The 19,968-nt window shown below is 36.2% G+C and overlaps 1 protein-coding gene across 1 annotated transcript; it reads right to left on the bottom strand.

The window, feature by feature from the left end:
- Positions 1-433: 433 nt before the first annotated feature.
- Positions 434-18,202, bottom strand: LOC100375691 (mucin-2-like). The gene is made up of 18 exons (XM_085497482.1): positions 18,171-18,202; positions 17,688-17,734; positions 16,732-17,286; positions 16,349-16,449; positions 11,997-12,207; positions 11,644-11,878; positions 11,010-11,059; positions 10,539-10,855; positions 9,129-9,273; positions 8,126-8,293; positions 7,748-7,915; positions 5,818-6,055; positions 3,244-3,528; positions 2,566-2,612; positions 2,280-2,471; positions 1,219-1,412; positions 953-1,060; positions 434-760 (listed from the first exon to the last, which is right to left on the bottom strand). The coding sequence occupies exons 1-18, from the start codon at positions 18,200-18,202 to the stop codon at positions 434-436; spliced, it is 3,420 nt and encodes a 1,139-aa protein (XP_085353608.1).
- Positions 18,203-19,968: the final 1,766 nt, after the last annotated feature.

The raw sequence follows: 19,968 nt of genomic DNA on the forward strand, positions 1-19,968 counted from the left end.
TGTTTTGAAATTTTCACAAATGATTGACAATGTGTTTATCTTCAAAACGCCGTCGGGACATTGTTTTTGGTTGAACAGTGTTACAGCAATCGTACAGACAACTAGCCTGGGTGTTAATTTATGCATAAACTTGAAATAATGAAATTTGAGCAGCTGCCCTGCAAAATTGACAACTGGTAGACAGTTTTCAAGACGGCACTTTCTTCATAGTAAACCGATGTACCCGTAAACAAATTTTGACAGGAAACAGAAGCATGGTTTAGAAGCTAATTTTTCTTAAATCACTTTTGACCAAAAAAGCACATTTTTGTGCATATTTCAAATATATAGTTTTGTGGACAAAGGAGATCATCTTGGTTTCCCAATTAACTAATTAAAATACCTGTCAGGTACTAGTAAACTGCATCTCTACCTTAAATACTGCAACACAACTTTAGCTGAAAACAATCGGAATTATAAGGTTATTGTACTTACGACAGAGTTCCTGTGATCTCCATTTGATAGGATTACCATGGCGACTACATTCATTTGCATACGCTGCTATAGCCGTACACATACATTCACAATCACCTCCCATATCACATCCACATGCATCGTATAAACATCGATTCAGATACGGTTGTAATGGCACAACACTGTGGCACGGCTTAAATAGATCCGATTTTATAACACTGCAACCCTTCATGGCCCAAGTCTTGCGTTCAGGATGTATCGCACACGTATCTTCAATGTTGGGAGCATCCGGACAAAAGTCATGAAGCTAGTGAAAGGAACGAGTGTCACTATACAATATACTTGGTTGCTGGTAGGCGTTATGGTAGAGTAAAACACAATGAATGATTCAAAGAAGTTATATAAGTAACATATCGAGACACACAGACGGATATAATGTTCAAGACAAAGAATTTATTATTATTTTTATTTCAATGCTTCACTGTCAGATTATACGTACCTTCCAACTGTTACCGAATGCAATAGGACTTTCAAAGGGGAACCCGCCACCTGGGGGCGTGAAATCGTCTTTCTGTTTACTGTTAAAATTACCACACAATCCTTCAACCTAGAGCATAAGAATAAAGTAAACAATTGACTATATAAAGTATGAAAACACTGTAATGTAATATATTTTTACTATACTCGTACATTTATGAGTGCCACTCAATTTTTTAATCAATATAAACTTTAAACAAATACTGCATCACAATGTTATCACCGTACCTTTGAACGATGTTCGCCCTCTAGAGTAATGTACACCGTAGTGCCTCGATCCCACTTTACGACAAGACCAATATTGGTGAAAACAACTGTAAATATTGTCATTTCGACTATCTGGACAGGTGGACCATTCTGTGACGTCACTTGTGGTTTTTGTCCTCTGATTAACTTAACTGTAGTTCGTGCATTGATTTTTCCTATATGATGGCGAAGTAAATATATGACTTGCGCGTTTGAATATCACTATGTCCCTATGTCACTGTGAAATTCTGAACAAGTTGAATTAATTTGGATCGTTTGTCTGTATGTTCGAGACCGTGATTATGAACTCTGTTATTGCTTTGTTGGATTTCATTGTACTTTTTGGCTGTTTTCCACTCATTTGTTTTTTGTTAACTCTAATTGCCCGGCTCTGATGTTGATTTGTTTTTATTTTATGCGTGTTATTTGTCATTAATAGAGAGCTGATAAGATGAAATGTCACAAATGGTATACATCACTTTTCTCGCAATATCTCACTTTTGTATTGTGCCTCATACCATCGCATCTACCTTGGCACTCTCAATTCAGACTCTATTAAGTCTAAATAATAATGTAATAATTTCTATGAAGACCTAATAATGGATCATAATAAGAATTTTATGAGGAATTGTCTAGACGGCCGTGATTCATCTGTTCGGGCTGTATAAATCTTTCACGGCCCGAATCACAATAACATGTCTCATTCACAAGTGTTATGTATATTTTGCTGGTTTGTCTGTATGTTCGTGACCGTGATTATTATGAACTCCGAATAAGCCTACACTATGCTAACGTTACCGGACATAACATCACACTCACCCACTCAGACAAATTGGTATATTTCCAGCTTGTTTTTTACTGCAACAATGTCATGAAATTGTGGGATTAATATTTATACTAGACCAGAATAAAAAAAAACATTCCAAAATGTATTTGCACCGAGTCTGTTACATATGTATGTCCAAATTCGTTCAATATCAATCATTATCAATGTAGAGTTTCTTCTAAAAGAAAAAAAAAATGAAACAAACATAAGAACTCACCAATTTTAATGAAGATATCCTTAGTACACGCCACTTCACTTGTACCACACTTGATATTCTTCGCTGATATACTATATTTCTCAGAATTATCAGAAGTTGACTGTGACAGTATGTAATCACATTCTCCCTGAAAGTCGTAGCTTACACCGTCAAATGTGTTATAGTGAGGATCACCGTACACACAACACACGCCTGGTATATTCAGATAGAAAGTATATATTTGTGAAAGAAATATTGATAAGATAATATGTGTGTTACAATCGTGCTGGATATGAATGTTACTTACCACTGCAATCCAGTTCTTCACAAGACCACGTTCCACCGAGACAAACACTTGAGTATAAGAATAAAGATATAAATACTTAAACAAATATGGGAGCGTTAAACATTAACACTTTCTGCAAAGGTGTTGCCCAATAACACTTTCACCTTTGTTGAACAAGTGGACATGTAGTGCGGGAGATATTTTAGATGTATTCGAGCAATGTGTTTTGAAACTTTCTTTATAAAGGTTGAATTAAAAGTTTAAAGTTTTGAGTATTCATATCTGAACAAAATAAAATATCTAATAATGGATAATCTAAATGGGCGGGGGACCTGTTTTATATATTTTTAAAACACAATTTAAACTATTTCCTATCCTATGTGTTATTACTGGAAGTTGGTATATATACAAGAATTAAATTAATTGTATTGGTCCACAATTTTGTTTATAAATATCAATCATGAGACCATTACCAAATATACAATAATTTTGTTTTAAGCTATCTGATATATATTTGTGTTTTATCAAAATAAAATTCTCTTGAAGATTTTGAAGTATTATGTACATCCAGAATGATTATATACATCGATCTTTACGTACATTTACCATTACTTTTGAGTGAAACATGTGAAAAATGTTACGAATGTCAAAGTGAAAGGAGTAATAACATAATATAACATAAACGCATAATATACTTACCATCTTTGACAGTCACTTTTCATTTCACTATTGGCAGAATATATATCACCTCCATGCTTACAAGGGCAATCTGCTGGTTCCACGCACCCATCATGTGATAATACAAACCCCTCTGCACATTCACACCCTGCTTCACATATTGCCGAGCTGCACCCGACATTATGTAGCATATTTTCACAAGTCGGTGGGCATGCAGACATACAGTCGGTGTATACTTGGTTTATGCCACACGCTATTGGCGGGCATTCAGTATCAGCACAGTCCCATACACCACTGGAGCATGTACTGAAATTAAACATGTTATAACACATAGTAGTGCATAATCAAATGTGATTATTTCTACAATTACTAAACAAGCAATGTAATCGTTTCAACGGAATTTGAAACATGCCTCAAATAACAAATTTTTCACTGGCCGAGGACATGTGTGCATTCGCCTAATTGTGCAATCCCGAGTATTATGCCTGACTTTGGCGGGGTTGTTATAACAAAATAATTTCACTAATACTAAAATACAAAAACAACCAAATCAGAGGGAGTAAACTGGAACAAAGCCTCCGAGGCATGCCATGGCTTGTATAAGTTAAAAAATGGTCTTGTCGAATCACAATAATTCTTGCAATTATACAAATACATGTACTTATTTAATACATGTTATCTCATATATCAGGATGTAATAATTCAATATGTATCAATACATAATAACAATTCCCCCAATCTGTTTTGTCTTTAAAAATTGCCATGTCATGTGGGTTATATAAGGAGCCCGTGTGCCAGGTTTGCAAGCACGGAAGTGACTGTTATGTGGCTGTATAAAACACAATGTCTAGATGTTTATTTTTGTTTAGGAGATACAAGTGATGTTTATTCGTTCTCGAATGCGTGAATAAGCAATCATAAATAGTTTATCGGTATGGCTTCTGTTATGACAGACAATATACCACTATATGCTCTCCCCGGCTTTTGGTGGTCCTATTTGCGGGAAAGCCCTGGGCCGTTTTTTTTGCTCCCAGTCCGCCCAAGCCATGTATGAAGGCCCTGTCTATATTTCCTTGGTATAATAATATAACAACATACATTAACTCATATTGTGACATCGACCTTTTACATCAAAGTGTAGAAAATCACACAGGGAATATGTTTGCCTATTTTAATGGCGCTGACTGTTTTCCCATGTAGTTATATTAGATAGTACAAATACACATAAACACACACTGGCACCTTGAAACAAATGACAATTGTTACACAAGAAGTATATTGTACTCGACATAAGCTTTATGATGTGCAGTCATGGGCGCTATATTCTGGGAAGGGCCGTCGTTGCACCAATTAGACTTATACTTAGACTTTGGTGAAAAGATGTTTTTCACTAAACCATGGAAGGTGTCGCCTTTAGAGGGTGACAAGCCTGACACGTAACCTGATAGACTGTACCTATGAGCATGTGCGCACGACACGTCGTTCAATAGAACTGAAACTCTGTAATGAGCCCGCTGATTGGTTGATTGAGATAGCACGTGTGCATAATATTGTGTACTAGTGCCTATAACAACTGTTGTGGGATGTTACACATTGATATCCCAGTCTTATAGTGGAGGTTTGTTGTAATGAATTACATTGTTGTGAGAACATTTTTTTATTATTTAACTTATTTATATGTTAATGCATAGTATATGTTTATATAACTTATTTGAACATGTTCCTTGCATATGTGTCTGGACTAGTTTATATGATAATCTCTTGTAACCCTTATGTGTATATTGTGAGTCGCCAATGAATATGTTTATGTTCCGTTGTGTGTTTGGTCATGCGGTGAACAGAAGCCACAAAAGATGATGAAAGCATGTTTTGGCGACTTTAAGGAACGAGCTAAAACAAGATAATTATCATAAATATTATCTAACCAATATTTACAAACTCGAGTGGTAGACATTGAATTACAAAAACAGTATGGATGTTCTAGTTCTCATTGAAATTAACCAGAGATCATGTTAATTAGTATGGATATTATCTAATAGATTTCTATCAAAAGCGTACTATAGTGCACAACGAAGATGTGTGTGTCGAACTTCATTCCAATCCAAAAAGTGGACATTGAATCTTTAAACATTTGTCGTAAGAGGGTTCTTAGCGTGGGCAATGAAATTTAATCTCTAGTAATACTAATAATTTTCCGAATTATAGGCATATTATGCAAAAAATAGCGAAAAGCCAGTCGCCGAGTTCCTTGATTAGTCAATCGATATACTGTTTGAGTCAGAACTCCCATCATTCATTACATACTTTGCAATCATTACATACTTTGCAATCACTTGTTTAAACTGGTAGCGATCTCCTTGTCAACAGTTTAGCATATATATATGACAATCATTCTTTGTTTCAGCACCAGCAGAGTTCACTTGGTTTCACTTTAATTTTTTTGATAGATGATGATGACTGTATTGTATTACCCAATAGTAAACTTTAAGTGTTAATTTCTTGCCCAAGGAATGGTGGTCATGGCCATAGTATGCAAATTTGAATATCAACTACTAGACTGGTTAAACCACTCTGTGCATGAAAAACATAACTCACCATGAACCACACTCATGTGGAACTTCTTCTCCTACTTCGAACATTTCTCCATTACGTTCACATGGCAAATCTGCTAAGTACACACACTCGCCATCTTTCTCAACAAACATCTCTGGACATCTACACCCAGGAACACATGACTGGTCATTGCATTCAATTCCTTCTCTCAATGTATCTGCCGTCACCTGACACGCTGAACCGCATTCTGTATATATCATGCCCGATGGGCATTCGACGCCTAAGAAGAATTATAACAGTGATAACATACTATATTATTTTTTAGGATTAAATTGTATGTCATTATTTGGTTTGGAAATGAATGTCGATAATGTATAATGATAGTCTTTGTGTGTCACTTCACTCTTGTATCTCAACAACCAACTAATGTTAAAATAATCTTTATTACCATGGGAATCATGAACTGCTGTATATTCGTAGACTGTTCAGCATGTTTTGGAAAGTTATAGATCTTCTTTTCCGCATGATTTTGTTTATTCTATGTATATTCTTACTTAACTGTGTCCATGTTGCTACGTGGAATCGTAAGTATGTGATGCATATAATGTAATAATATAGAGAATTTGTTTGCAAAGTTTCCAATGCAGGTCAATGGGTATACGGAAACAGTGATTTTATTCTGTTCTATATATACTCCATGACATATTTACACAGTAACGTATGAATGTCTCTATCACATCGCTTTGTGAAATCACAGAGCGTATGTACATAGGTATTGTAGTACATTCAAAACACGAGTTTTTGTGTAATTCACATTAACAACATTCAACAACATACTATACATCTATAAAGCCTACTAAAATGATTAAACATTGTTTTGATGAAGTTATTTATAACTAGAATTTGTTTAATGGCATTAATTTAAGGAATGTTTAATGACATTTGAAAACAAAAATAGTTCCAATAGTTCCATGGTCGTATATATTATATCAAAGATACATCTTAATCGTACAATTAATTGACATTGTTGCTGGAGTAACATGTATTTTAAGTGTACCATTACGGTAACAGAGATTATGTTGAATCATAACAGATGTTGTGTAAAGTAATGCTAGATGAAAATGTGCCTTGAGACCGAAGCGCTTTACCACACTTATGTCCTTACTATACTTACAACTGCTAGTATTTTTGCTGAAACTACGACCAAACAAATAACCAAGTATTTTGTATATAAGATTAAAAATGCAGATCTACTGTACATCTACACAAGTGTTCTCTAGATTGTTCTGTATTAAAGCATTAAAGTTCGTAGAAAATATTTTAAGACATCAGCCTTATTTCATATTTTCTACGTTAACTCGTCGACTAAACTGAACTTTCGCTACGGTTTGGATTAAATATTAAATTATCTGAAATTGTTACTATAATTAATTAACAATTATGAAATTGCAGTACGGTAAACTCAGTTCACTGAAGAATATTCATGTTACAAATTAGGCATTAGGCAGGTTTCAGATAAAGTGTTCAATTAGAAACCCTATATTATCAAAAGTTAAGAGCAACCGTCACACCATCAAGGTATAGATGCAGGCTTGTGAACACTAACAGCTCTGAAAAATTTTTGCCATATTTAATATTTCGAAGATCTTCAACTTATATAACATATTAAAACACAATTTAAAGTACAAAAATGTTTTTTTTAGTTGGCGATGGAGTTTCAAACACGACTTGCCCCCAGATTTCACGCTCATTTGATTTTCAATTGTCACAGTATGTGGGTGATTTGTTTCTTTAAAAAAGAACATCCAGTTTTTCAGGTCAAATTTGACAGACACTTGATAAGTCGTTATAACTCTAATTGTTATTTGTAGTAAATCACAGTTACAATTCTTTAATATTACATCACATGCACAGGCTTGTAATTTATGCAAAACTGTTGAAAGTATTTCACGGTATTGTCACCAACACTTACCACATGGTATTATCTCCTGTCGCCAACCAATCAGTGGGACCCCTTTATCTGCACATTGCTGGGCATAATCAGCAAAAATGACGCAATGACAATCGGTCTGTTGACAGCTACATACATCAAATTTGCAGTTCTCGTAGTAATGTTGAGGGTTCACAAACATATGGCATTCTGGGAAATGAGGTAATACATTATATGATAAGTTGGGTTATAATAATACAAAAATGATTGAATTTATCGTTATCCAATATATATATATACTGGATATGAACACAGTATGACACGATATGAATAATAATAATAATAATAATAATTTAAATCTAATAGTAAATCCGCGGAATAAAGGATAAAAATTGTCCACACTATGCGATGTATACCCACGTGTAAAAATTGGATCGTTCAACAACTTGATACACGTTTCCTCAGCAGTGCTTGCATGCTGTGAAAATATTTCACATGGATGTGGTACTTCATCTACCGGTACATCTCTGCATCCTGGGTTAGTTTTATACTTATTAGCGAAAGCTATAGAACTGGTTTCAATATCACCTATAAATAGAAATTATGTGCATGTATTATTAATAGTTCAATTACACGTGTTTTTATTGGTTCATATCGAACATGCTCTCGCATAAGAAATTGTTATGAAAGAAAGAAGTATATGTGTTTGGTTATGTAGTCTGTTGCAGATAACATGTTATTTGCGTTACTAATTATACATAGTCAATTCTATATTCTACATATTTAAAATTAAAATGTTTTACCACGCAAAACATTTTATTGAATCCTAAATTTATGTGTTTTACCCCAATAAATGATAATTGATATTGATATAAGAAAGATGTGGAATGAACAAACATATATTGGTTGGTAAAATTCTGATAAATGTCAATTAAATTATACAGTCGTCTGTGAATATGATTCGTGCATTCAGACAAACGTATCTGTTTTTCAAAATGTTTGTTTTCTTCTTTTCTACAAACTGGTGAATAGTTGGGTGTTTTGCTAGAGTTGTAGTGTACTATATAATTATTAGGTAACTAAGAACATTCCCAGCACCTGGCTGTGTCTTTAAGTGGATGAAACAAAGAAATATGCAAATTAGCTGTCAGATAATGATGGCGAGTAAATTGTGTTTTACAAGATTTTAGAGGCAAATTTGACATTCTGATCAAACATTGCAAAACGTACTTTTGAAAACCAAATACAGCAGAATATCCGAAATAGTAAGCCAGTGAAAGGTTTTGGAAAAATCAATGTCCAAAGGTACATTTCGTAGATAATTCTGGGTAATATATAGCGCTGTTTTTTTTTGTGTTTTTTTTTTCTATGAAGTGCCATACTTAATCATTGAGAACAATACCGTTACAATACAATAACATACCTTGCATGGTGAGGAAGTCATCATTTTGGTTGTCGTTGAATGTGCCGCACAGACCGCATGTTTTATTGAAATGATCCGGAGTTACCGTGATGTATACACGATTTTTTCCATCCCAGACTACTTTGATTCCATTCGCCAAAGTCACCTGTAAACAATTTTATATTATGTAGTTCGGTCACAATTCTTGTAAACGTTGTTTTAATTGTTCAGCTAGCTTAATTTTGGGAACCATAAATTACGTCTTCGCAAATTAAAATTATAAACCGCCAAAGAACACAAAAACAGACCATTTATATGAGCCTCATTAAACCCCGAAAAGAGCAATTTCGAGTTTTAACCCTTCGTTATTTCAAATTAGACGTAATTATGGAATGCGATTCTGTTATATATTCATGTACATCAAGGTTTAGCCATGATCCCAAATAAATTGGATGTGATTAAGTTAAGTGCCTGTGATCGAAATATTTATATGACGCAAGTCTATATATAACCAAGGTAAAATTCATATATCATTGGTCGATATGTTTCACAGCTAGCAAAATCGACTGCGGTGATACATTCCTCTGCATCTTGCCAATTTAATTATATGACCGTGATCGACATACATTCCATGTCATCTGGCCATATTGACCACCAGCCAAAGCTGGGTCAGCTTGCAATGTTTTGGGAAATCAGAATACGAAATGTCATTGAAAATACCATCATTGAAAACATTTTAATTTCATTTTTGTTTGTGTGTTTTGGCTCTTCTCAAAACATTGGCAGTTGTGACATTATATATCATACTATAGGGACAGGTGAAATTAATTAAATGAGTCTTCAATGGAATAATTATTATTCATTTCAATTACCTTCCCATAATGCACTGCATCTAACTGATAAGTAGTATAATCCGGCAAACGTGATGAAACATGAGTAACGTTTAAGCTAATCTCATATGTTTGCATATCAGATAGACCCAATTGCGTTCATGCACGGGAGGAAACAGTGGTTAGCACGGGCTGCGCCGTGAATGCCCAAACTTATATACAAAAATCTTCAGTCATTTTAACTAGGATTACTCAGTACAGTAACTAGAAATGTATAGTTAATTCTACGCTTATGAAACAATACCAAAGCAAATTCAGAAAGTGCAGATTGCAGAAAAACAGGAAGTAGCACATAGTCCCATCGTCTGTTTATTTTTTCTCAAGAACAATGTCCCTAGATGTGCTTGTGTTGATTGTCATGTCGGAAATAGTATTCGGAAATGAATAATTATGAATATAATATTAAATCGACCAAATAAATAGAATGGCATTTTGTGCACTTAACCTGAGGTAAGCGTTCACGCACACTTTGTTAGCCCGTGCTAAGGAGCTGTGTGTGAACGCTAAGTGTAATCATTCTTAGGCATGCAAATAATTATACCTTTATAATCATAGATGTCACTCTCTCAATGTACACATCACCGTATCGGAATGGAAACTTCTCCATGTCATCACCATTGACGTTAACAGAGCCTCCGCGCTTCAAAAACACGAGAGTATTGCCGATATCGATGAGCACAGCCCGAGTACACGTGAACCCATCTGTTACTCCGCATTCCACGTTTTTACCCATAATATGATAATCGCTGCTTTCATCAAAACAATTCTTAACTAAAGTGTAGGTGCAATGACCCATGAAGTCGAATAGAGTCCCATCGAATGTTCTATAATGTGGGTCGCCCGTTGCAGAACAGGTAGCTACAATAAGAGTACGTTAATTGTCGTTAAATGCAACTTCATATAATAAACTATGTTGAATCTCAAATTGTCTGTATGGTTAATTGATCGTAATTGCATATAATCTAACCATAACCAAAACGTGGTGGTGATGTTATCAAATATGGTAACTTACCATCACATATGTTTTCCGTGCAATGACTCCAATGTCCTTCAACGCATTCACTGTCGTGAATGAAATTGAATAAACAAACATATTAATGAAAATACATATATTAAATATATTAATATTAAACAATATTATGAAGGTGTCCACGTTGTTTCATATAAAAATAATACAAATACACATTCGTTCCGGACCAGTCAGAAGGCGTGATAATGTGATTTTCCCATCGGTTTGTCACGTAATTATACCGCATGCCCGGGTTAACAATACAACTCGAAAATATAAATGACTGATATCGAGAGAATATTTGGTACGTATGGTAACAATGGGAGTTACGTATATCAAAAAACACCAGGTCGACTCACGGATATTTACTGTAGTTACGTTAAAACTATGGCTGCACTGGTGTAGTTTTCAGTATTTTATATAAATGTTCATCGATCGTGTGCACCATTAGTTTTATTAGTTTGCGTGCCGCCTTTTTATTTAATTTTCTGTGAATTGGTTATTTTGGATCGTCTGAAATACCGTCATACATCATGTTATACCTCTTATTGTGTGATGACAGGTGTAACAGTGATTTGGCAGTACAGACTGATAATTATGCTGTAAGGATAGGGGTCACATTTAATTGTCAACCTACCATTCATTACAGTCCTGTCGTAACATTGCACCGGGTGAATATTCTACACCATTGAAATAACAAGGACAGCTATCCCCCATTATACATTCACCATTATGTAGATATTTACCATCGGGACAGTGACAGCCATCTAAACATTCGTCTACGTCACATTCGCCTTGACCACGTGATTGACATGTCTGGGGACAAGCCGCCCCGCAGTAAGAATATATCATGTCATTAGAACATTGGGCAGCTACAAACAAAACAAAACAAAAAAAGCTAAAAACACAAATTGGATACTTGAATGTCGATTTTAAAGTGTTATACTACTATGTTTATTAAGATGTTTATTAAGTATTTGTTCCACTTACGACATAAATCGTCGTTTCGCCAGTCTATAATCACTCCTAGACGTGCACACTCGCGTGCATATGCTGCAAGTGCTGTACACATACATGCTGGTCCTCCTATTTGGGGAATAACAGAAGAACTTCGATTCTCAACATCTTCAATATCAACAGCGCCACCACAAGAGCACATATCTTCCATGCATGCTGTAATATATGGTGTGACGGGAACAGTCTACCAATAGAGGAAATGTTAATATTATAAACTATTGAAGTCTGAAGAGAATATACCCGGGTTCAAAGGGGAACATCCTAGGGTAACATTTTCTAAGAAAAAGGCCTCACCTAAGGGCGATCATGCACTCGAGGCCTGTAGTTTCCATTTTCCCAAATGTTTCCAGTAATAGTTAACAAACGGGTTTGTACAACCATATTAGTTTACTGCATCACCTACCAGAAAATTTTGTTAGGTAGAATAGCACAGTCACTGGAAGTGGGGAAGCTCCAACGGCTGAAATGCACATTTTTCAACACAAAAAGGCAGAAATGGTAAAAAAAAATGAGAGAAATCTAAAACTACTCGCCAACAAGGAGTCTTGTCTTGTTCTGGGTGGGTCCACAAACACTGTCTGACCCGTCACCACCGGTCCCAACCTGTAGAGATCCTCCTCCAAAGGTCTCTCAGGTAATAGTTAATGAAGACATTCTGAGATCTCCAGAACCCCACTCCGAGCACCTGCTCGAGCGAGGCACCAGACATCAAAGACAAAAAGTTGGCTACTCTGCCCACTTCGTGTTCTCTTACATGGTGATGTTCCAAACTGGTCGTTGAAGAAGCTGTTAAGTTGTATGCTTCCACGACTGTATCAACAATCCACCGTGAAATTGTGATATTTGAGGCAGGGCTGTTTTGCTTTCCCCGCCCATAACAGACAAACATGCTCTTCTCGCTGCCCCAAGACACCTTGGTGCGATCAAAGTACCAGCTCAGAATCAGAGATGAAAAAAGGCAAGGTATGGGTTCAGATAAACCGATGACCGGTAGAGCAGCTGAGTCATCTGTATTAACACATCCTGGTGAAGACGTATGGCGTCATGCACAAACCCAAAGGGAGGGTGGTAAACTTTGCCCTCTAAAGGGAATCTGAGATACCAGCTGCAAGAGTGGTGAATGTGGAAATATGCATTGCTCTAGGTACTGCAAAAGCAGAGAGTCACACACAGTGAAACCTAGGCACAGTAATAGTACAGACTCAAACACAGTGAAACCTAGGCACTGTAATATTAGAGAGTCAAACACAGTGAAAACTAGGCACTGTAATAGTAGAGAGTCAAACACAGTGAAACCTAGGCACTGTAATAGTAAATAATCAAATATGACAGGCACATAGGAAAGCTTTGTTCGTATATTGCGCACCAGTTATATACAAGCACCTTCTTAAACAGATATGTCTGTCGATTGTGAATATGAAAACAAACCCTACAAGATGCGCAATACATCGCCTAATATCTTGAAGTAATTAATTAGGGATCTCACAATCAAAAGTGGTTTACTAGTAGGTTTATCAGAAACGTTCCCACGTTGATGCGCCATAAATAATACATTATTTTCGTGATGGAATTAAAATCAATGGTGACTACTCTTGCAAGCTGACGCACGGGAGATGCTTCAAGATTGAATCTAATCAAGTATTACTGTCTGTCCATTTTCTCTTGCAAATAGGACACATTCACTTTTCAAATTGCATTGATATGCAACGTTGGCATTGGTGACACATTCGCGTTTCAGATGGCATTGATATGAAACGTAGGCATTGATGACACATTCACTTTTCAAATTGCATTGATGTGAAACGTAGGCATTGATGACACATTCGCGTTTCAGATGGCATTGATATGAAACGTAGGCATTGATGACACATTCGCGTTTCAGATGGCATCGATATGAAACGTTGGCATTGGTGACACATTTGCGTTTCAGATGGCATTGATATGAAACGTGGGCATTGATGACACATTCGCATTTCAAATTGCATTGATATGAAACGTGGGCATTGATGACACATTCGCGTTTCAGATGGCATCGATATGAAACGTTGGCATTGGTGACACATTTGCGTTTCAGATGGCATTGATATGAAACGTGGGCATTGATGACACATTCGCGTTTCAGATGGCATCGATATGAAACGTTGGCATTGGTGACACATTTGCGTTTCAGATGGCATTGATATGAAACGTGGGCATTGATGACACATTCGCGTTTCAGATGGCATCGATATGAAACGTTGCCATTGGTGACACATTTGCGTTTCAGATGGCATTGATATGAAACGTGGGCATTGATGACACATTCGCATTTCAAATTGCATTGATATGAAACGTGGGCATTGATGACACATTCGCGTTTCAGATGGCATCGATATGAAACGTTGGCATTGGTGACACATTCGCGTTTCAGATGGCATCGATATGAAACGTTGGCATTGATGACACATTCGCATTTCAAATTGCATTGATGTGAAACGTAGGCATTGATGACACATTCGCGTTTCAGATGGCATTGATATGAAACGTAGGCATTGATGACACATTCGCGTTTCAGATGGCATCGATATGAAACGTTGGCATTGGTGACACATTTGCGTTTCAGATGGCATTGATATGAAACGTGGGCATTGATGACACATTCGCATTTCAAATTGCATTGATATGAAACGTGGGCATTGATGACACATTCGCGTTTCAGATGGCATCGATATGAAACGTTGGCATTGGTGACACATTTGCGTTTCAGATGGCATTGATATGAAACGTAGGCATTGATGACACATTCGCGTTTCAGATGGCATCGATATGAAACGTTGGCATTGGTGACACATTTGCGTTTCAGATGGCATTGATATGAAACGTGGGCATTGATGACAATTCACTTTTTAAATTGCATTGATATGCAACGTTGGCATTGGTGACACATTCGCGTTTCAGATGGCATTGATATGAAACGTTGGCATTGGTGACACATTCGCATCTCAAATTGCATTGATATGCAATGTTGGCATTGGTGACACATTCGCGTTTCAGATGGCATTGATATGAAACGTTGGCATTGGTGACACATTCGCATCTCAAATTGCATTGATATGCAATGTTGGCATTGGTGACACATTCGCGTTTCAGATGGCATTGATATGAAACGTAGGCATTGATGACACATTCACTTTTCAAATTGCATTGATGTGAAACGTAGGCATTGATGACACATTCGCGTTTCAGATGGCATTGATATGAAACGTAGGCATTGATGACACATTCGCGTTTCAGATGGCATCGATATGAAACGTTGGCATTGGTGACACATTTGCATTTCAGATGGCATTGATATGAAACGTGGGCATTGATGACACATTCACGTTTCAGATAGCATTGATATGAAACGTGGGCATTGATGACACACTCGCGTTTCAGATGGCATTGATATGAAACGTTGGCATTGATGACACATTCACTTTTCAAATTGCATTGATATGAAACGTAGGCATTGATGACACATTCACGTTTCAAATTGCATTGATATAAAACGTTGGCATTGGTGACACATTCACTTTTCAAATATCATCGATATTAAACGTAGGCATTGGTGACACATTTACTTTTTAAATGGCATTGATATGCAACGTAGGCATTGATGACACATTCGCGTTTCAGATGGCATTGATATGAAACGTAGGCATTGATGACACATTCGCGTTTCAGATGGCATTGATATGAAACGTAGGCATTGATGACACATTCACTTTTCAAATTGCATTGATATGAAACGTAGGCATTGATGACACATTCGCGTTTCAGATGGCATTGATATGAAACATTGGCATTGGTGACAATTCACTTTTCAAATTGCATTGATATGAAACGTTGGTATTGATGACACATTCACTTTTCAATTTGCATTGATATGCAACGTTGGCATTGGTGACACATTCGCGTTTCAGATGGCATTGATATGAAACGTAGGCATTGGTGACACATTCACTTTTCAAATGGCATTGATATGAAACGTTGGCATTGGTGACACATTCGCGTTTCAGATGGCATTGATATGAAACGTTGGCATTGGTGACACATTCACTTTTCAAATGGCATTGATATGAAACGTTGGTATTGGTGACACATTCGCGTTTCAGATGGCATTGATATGAAACGTTTGCATTGGTGACACATTCACTTTTCAAATATCATCGATATTAAACGTAGGCATTGGTGACACATTTACTTTTTAAATGGCATTGATATGCAACGTAGGCATTGATGACATATTCACGTTTCAATTGGTATTGATATGAAACGTGGACATTGCTAACATACGCACTTACCGAAAGACACACGTTGAACGGTTCTTGCTCTAATATGTCGCATGAAGTGTTCACATCTGCACCAGTACAATTTGGACGACTCGCTCCTTCTTCACATTGAGCTGCGTGAGTAATAATGGCAATGCAAAATATGACTAATTGACAGCGCGATATTTGACGAGGTTTTGCACGAAATGTATTCCCCACATGTAACAACATCCATAATGTGAAGTTATAATTGGTATATGCAATGTATAATTGCAAAGCATGGTTCGTGCTTTGTGGGATAGGGAGGGAAAGTTGTGTTTGTTTCAGTACTATCTGATCGATAAACGTGGTGTCTGATCTGCAATTACGTTTTGTGTTTATATTACCGAGTAAAAGCCTACGCTACGAGTACTTACCTTGTGATAGCTCTGGGTCAGTGGTTTTCCATGCCTCTGCAAACTCTTTCACGTTGAATGTCCGTTGACCATCGGGTAATGTGAAGTCATCGTTAGGGTTATGATTCCACACACCACAGAGACCACACGTGTTCTCGTATTCCGACAAAGTCTCATCTGTAAGTTTAACTTCAACTCCTTCCCCGCCGTCCCAAGTCAAGATAAATCCCAAGCCACTCTCTACAATAATATAATGTGCAACTGTCTCTATCAGGTATCCATATTCCTCTGTTGGTATGTTCAACTTGGTGTTGTCAATGAAAGCACTTGGCACATCGTCTTCTCGACGAAGGGTCAGTCGATTGGTAAGTGTCTGTATGGTGACGACACGTTCGCAACTAATCATGTTATTCACAGTACAGGATGCATCATTCTGAATAAATATCTGGAAAGTACCAGAGACACAGTCTCCTACCAGGGTGTAAGTACAACCCCCATCATATGTGTATACTTTGCCGTCAAATGTCCTGTAATGTGATTGTCCCCATGTAACGCAGTGACCACTTACACCAATAGCTATAAATAAAATAAATTTACATGTAGTTTAAGTTTGACATTAATTTTTCCAAAATTATATTCATGAGCAAATAGATATGCGCACACAAAGTTTAAAGTGATTTCAATATTGGTTAGTTTATTTTTATAAGTGTGTATAAATATTGAACCTATCGAAAAGGTTATCGATCTATATTTGTAATTATATTCAATTGTGAAATATTGACTAAGTATACTCACAAGACGATACAAATCGTGAAGCAATATCAGCACCACGTTTTCCAATCGAATTAACTACAATGCATAAATTATAATAAATTATTATTATTATTATTATTATTATTATTATTATTATTATTATTATTATTATTATTATTATTATTCCATACAGAATGTTTGTAACGTTTGTCTATATTATTTACCGTCACTGGGTAAGATTGTTGACTTCAGTGAGTGTAGTACCACAACACTGTGAAAAAGAAAAGAAAAAGAAAATACTTCACTTGGATGCTTTTAAGTTCTTTCAGGATGGGTTGTATTTGTAGAAAATTATCACATGCTTTGTGTTTGTCACTAATACGTATCACTATAACTGTTGCTGGTGATGACAGATCATTTGGCTTTGTTTTACATGGCTACTATTTATTACACAATGATACCTACAATAGATCGTCTCACAAGGACACTAGAGCACAGACAGCACTAAACTTCACAGATTAGATATACAACTTTATATGAAAGTGTAGAAAACCTCACATTAGTAGAAGTTGTCAAAACACTCGTATGTACAGACTACTAGAAGTAAAAGTTGTTCAATAATGATACAATAACGCAACTTCTTTTCGATTCACATCTGTGTGTATAACAAATTATGTGCCTGTTTCTGGTGCGCGCGCATGTCATACAGTTCGATAACGCCACCATGCTGTAATCCCATCATGCATAAACAGTACTAAACCAAGCAAAAACTTTTTCCGAATAATTGATATATATATTTTCATTCCTGGCTTCTATTAATATTACATTTTTACGTAATTTGATGAAGTCAACATTTGTGCACACTGTCATGAATTTGTTTGCGCGTATCTGTTGATCGACTTATTTAGCTGATTACATGTGAATGGCGGTGTTATATCTGTCATCATTTAGGCTCATGTGAGGTCCTGGACGGAACTTGACTCAGTGATTTGGAACTAATTACGATATAACCGTCGCTATCCGGACTACTATTTCTGACAGTTGGTATTCGCAGTTAGCAATATAGTGAACGATTAATCAAAAGATATGACGTGTCCAGTACTTAGTGTGATTGGCTGTATGTGTGAAGGTTACGCCCCAGAGTCTTTAAACTGCTTTTTAATTAGTTAAGGTTTTGAAAGTGAATAAAAAGAGTTTTTAGTTGGTCTTGGCGAGAACACCAGGACCGACGCAGTCTTGGGGCAGTCTTGGACCAGCCTTGCGATAGTCTTGGGGACTTTTCCACTGGGCGCTGTGTCTTATAGAGTACTCGACTAACCGACTAAAGACGAGATACGTATTTCGTTGTGTGCGTCTATTTAACTGTAGAGTTTAAGTGACGTTCTCGATCCCGTACCTCAAGCAGACGTGACATAGAGACCAGACGAGATATTCCCCCCTGGCACGTGTGAAGAACCCACAGGAGAAGAATTTCCCCCTGATAACACACTGCAAATGTCTTGGAAGTTTCATTTTATTTTATTTCATTTATGTTATATAAATAAATAGTTTGAGTTATATTTTTGTGTTTTTCTATAGCGATCGTATTTTGTTCAGCATTTAGTTTAATTTGATACGTACATAAATCCTAAAGGCAAATATCAGGTTCATTGTCCTATTGAAAAGGAACTGCGTAACACACGTACGATGTACGTGCCAACACATAACCTGCGATAGGACTAGAAAAAAACGGCTGAAATTTGCCAAATTTGCAGTATTACTTTTTTAAATAGCTAAACGTAGTAAAAGCTTTACCGTCATTTCACTATCAGTTATCACGTTGTGTAGCGTCAGTGCATGGTATCCTTCACAGTAAACCACATATGCAACATTTTGGAAACAGGCAAATATTAGTTGTAGTATATATAGATAATCATTTGATATCACCTACATTGTTGCTATTAGAATTAGTATCTAGTTTGTAATAGTTAACTAAGCAATTGTGTAATTTGTTTTAAAATATTTCCATAAAAAATGTGTATCTATTATTCATTATATAATAGCTACATTTATCAAGGGCAACGTTGTTACAGTTGTGATATGTTTGGTCTGTTTGAAATGTTAAATCACATATTAAAAAATATTAACGATACTTGCATTTGGTCACTGTCTGTTGCTGCAACAAGATGCAGTATGCAAACAAGAACCACCACTGAATATGTCCATATACGGCATTCTGCCATCGTCCTACCCGCTTCTCTCTATAACCTTTCACTCTGCTTGATAAATAAAAAGTAGCAGATTACAATTCTTCATGATTACTCATGTATGTATGTCTTTTGTTGTTGAAAACTTATAGAAAGTAAAGCAAATAAACGGCATCGTTGCTGGGCTCTCTCGAGATTGACAGTTATTAGCCAGGAAAGTATGTTTCGGACATGCCACTTTCTATTGTAATACTTTTTTCCCGCATATAATTGGTATAAAACTAATTTTTGATTATATATATTTTATATATTATATAAT

This window comes from Saccoglossus kowalevskii, chromosome 3 (assembly GCF_978046115.1).
Source record: "Saccoglossus kowalevskii chromosome 3, keSacKowa6.1, whole genome shotgun sequence".
Classification (NCBI taxonomy): domain Eukaryota; kingdom Metazoa; phylum Hemichordata; class Enteropneusta; family Harrimaniidae; genus Saccoglossus; species Saccoglossus kowalevskii.

Coding starts and splice junctions, on each gene's coding strand:
- LOC100375691 (XM_085497482.1), bottom strand. CDS start 18,202: ATGGGATTACAGCATGGTGGCGTTATCGAACT. Junction 17,735..18,170: donor CATGGTGGCGTTATCGAACT/GTATGACATGCG, acceptor TCTTTTTCACAG/TGTTGTGGTACTACACTCAC. Junction 10,856..11,009: donor CACGGAAAACATATGTGATG/GTAAGTTACCAT, acceptor CTCTTATTGTAG/CTACCTGTTCTGCAACGGGC.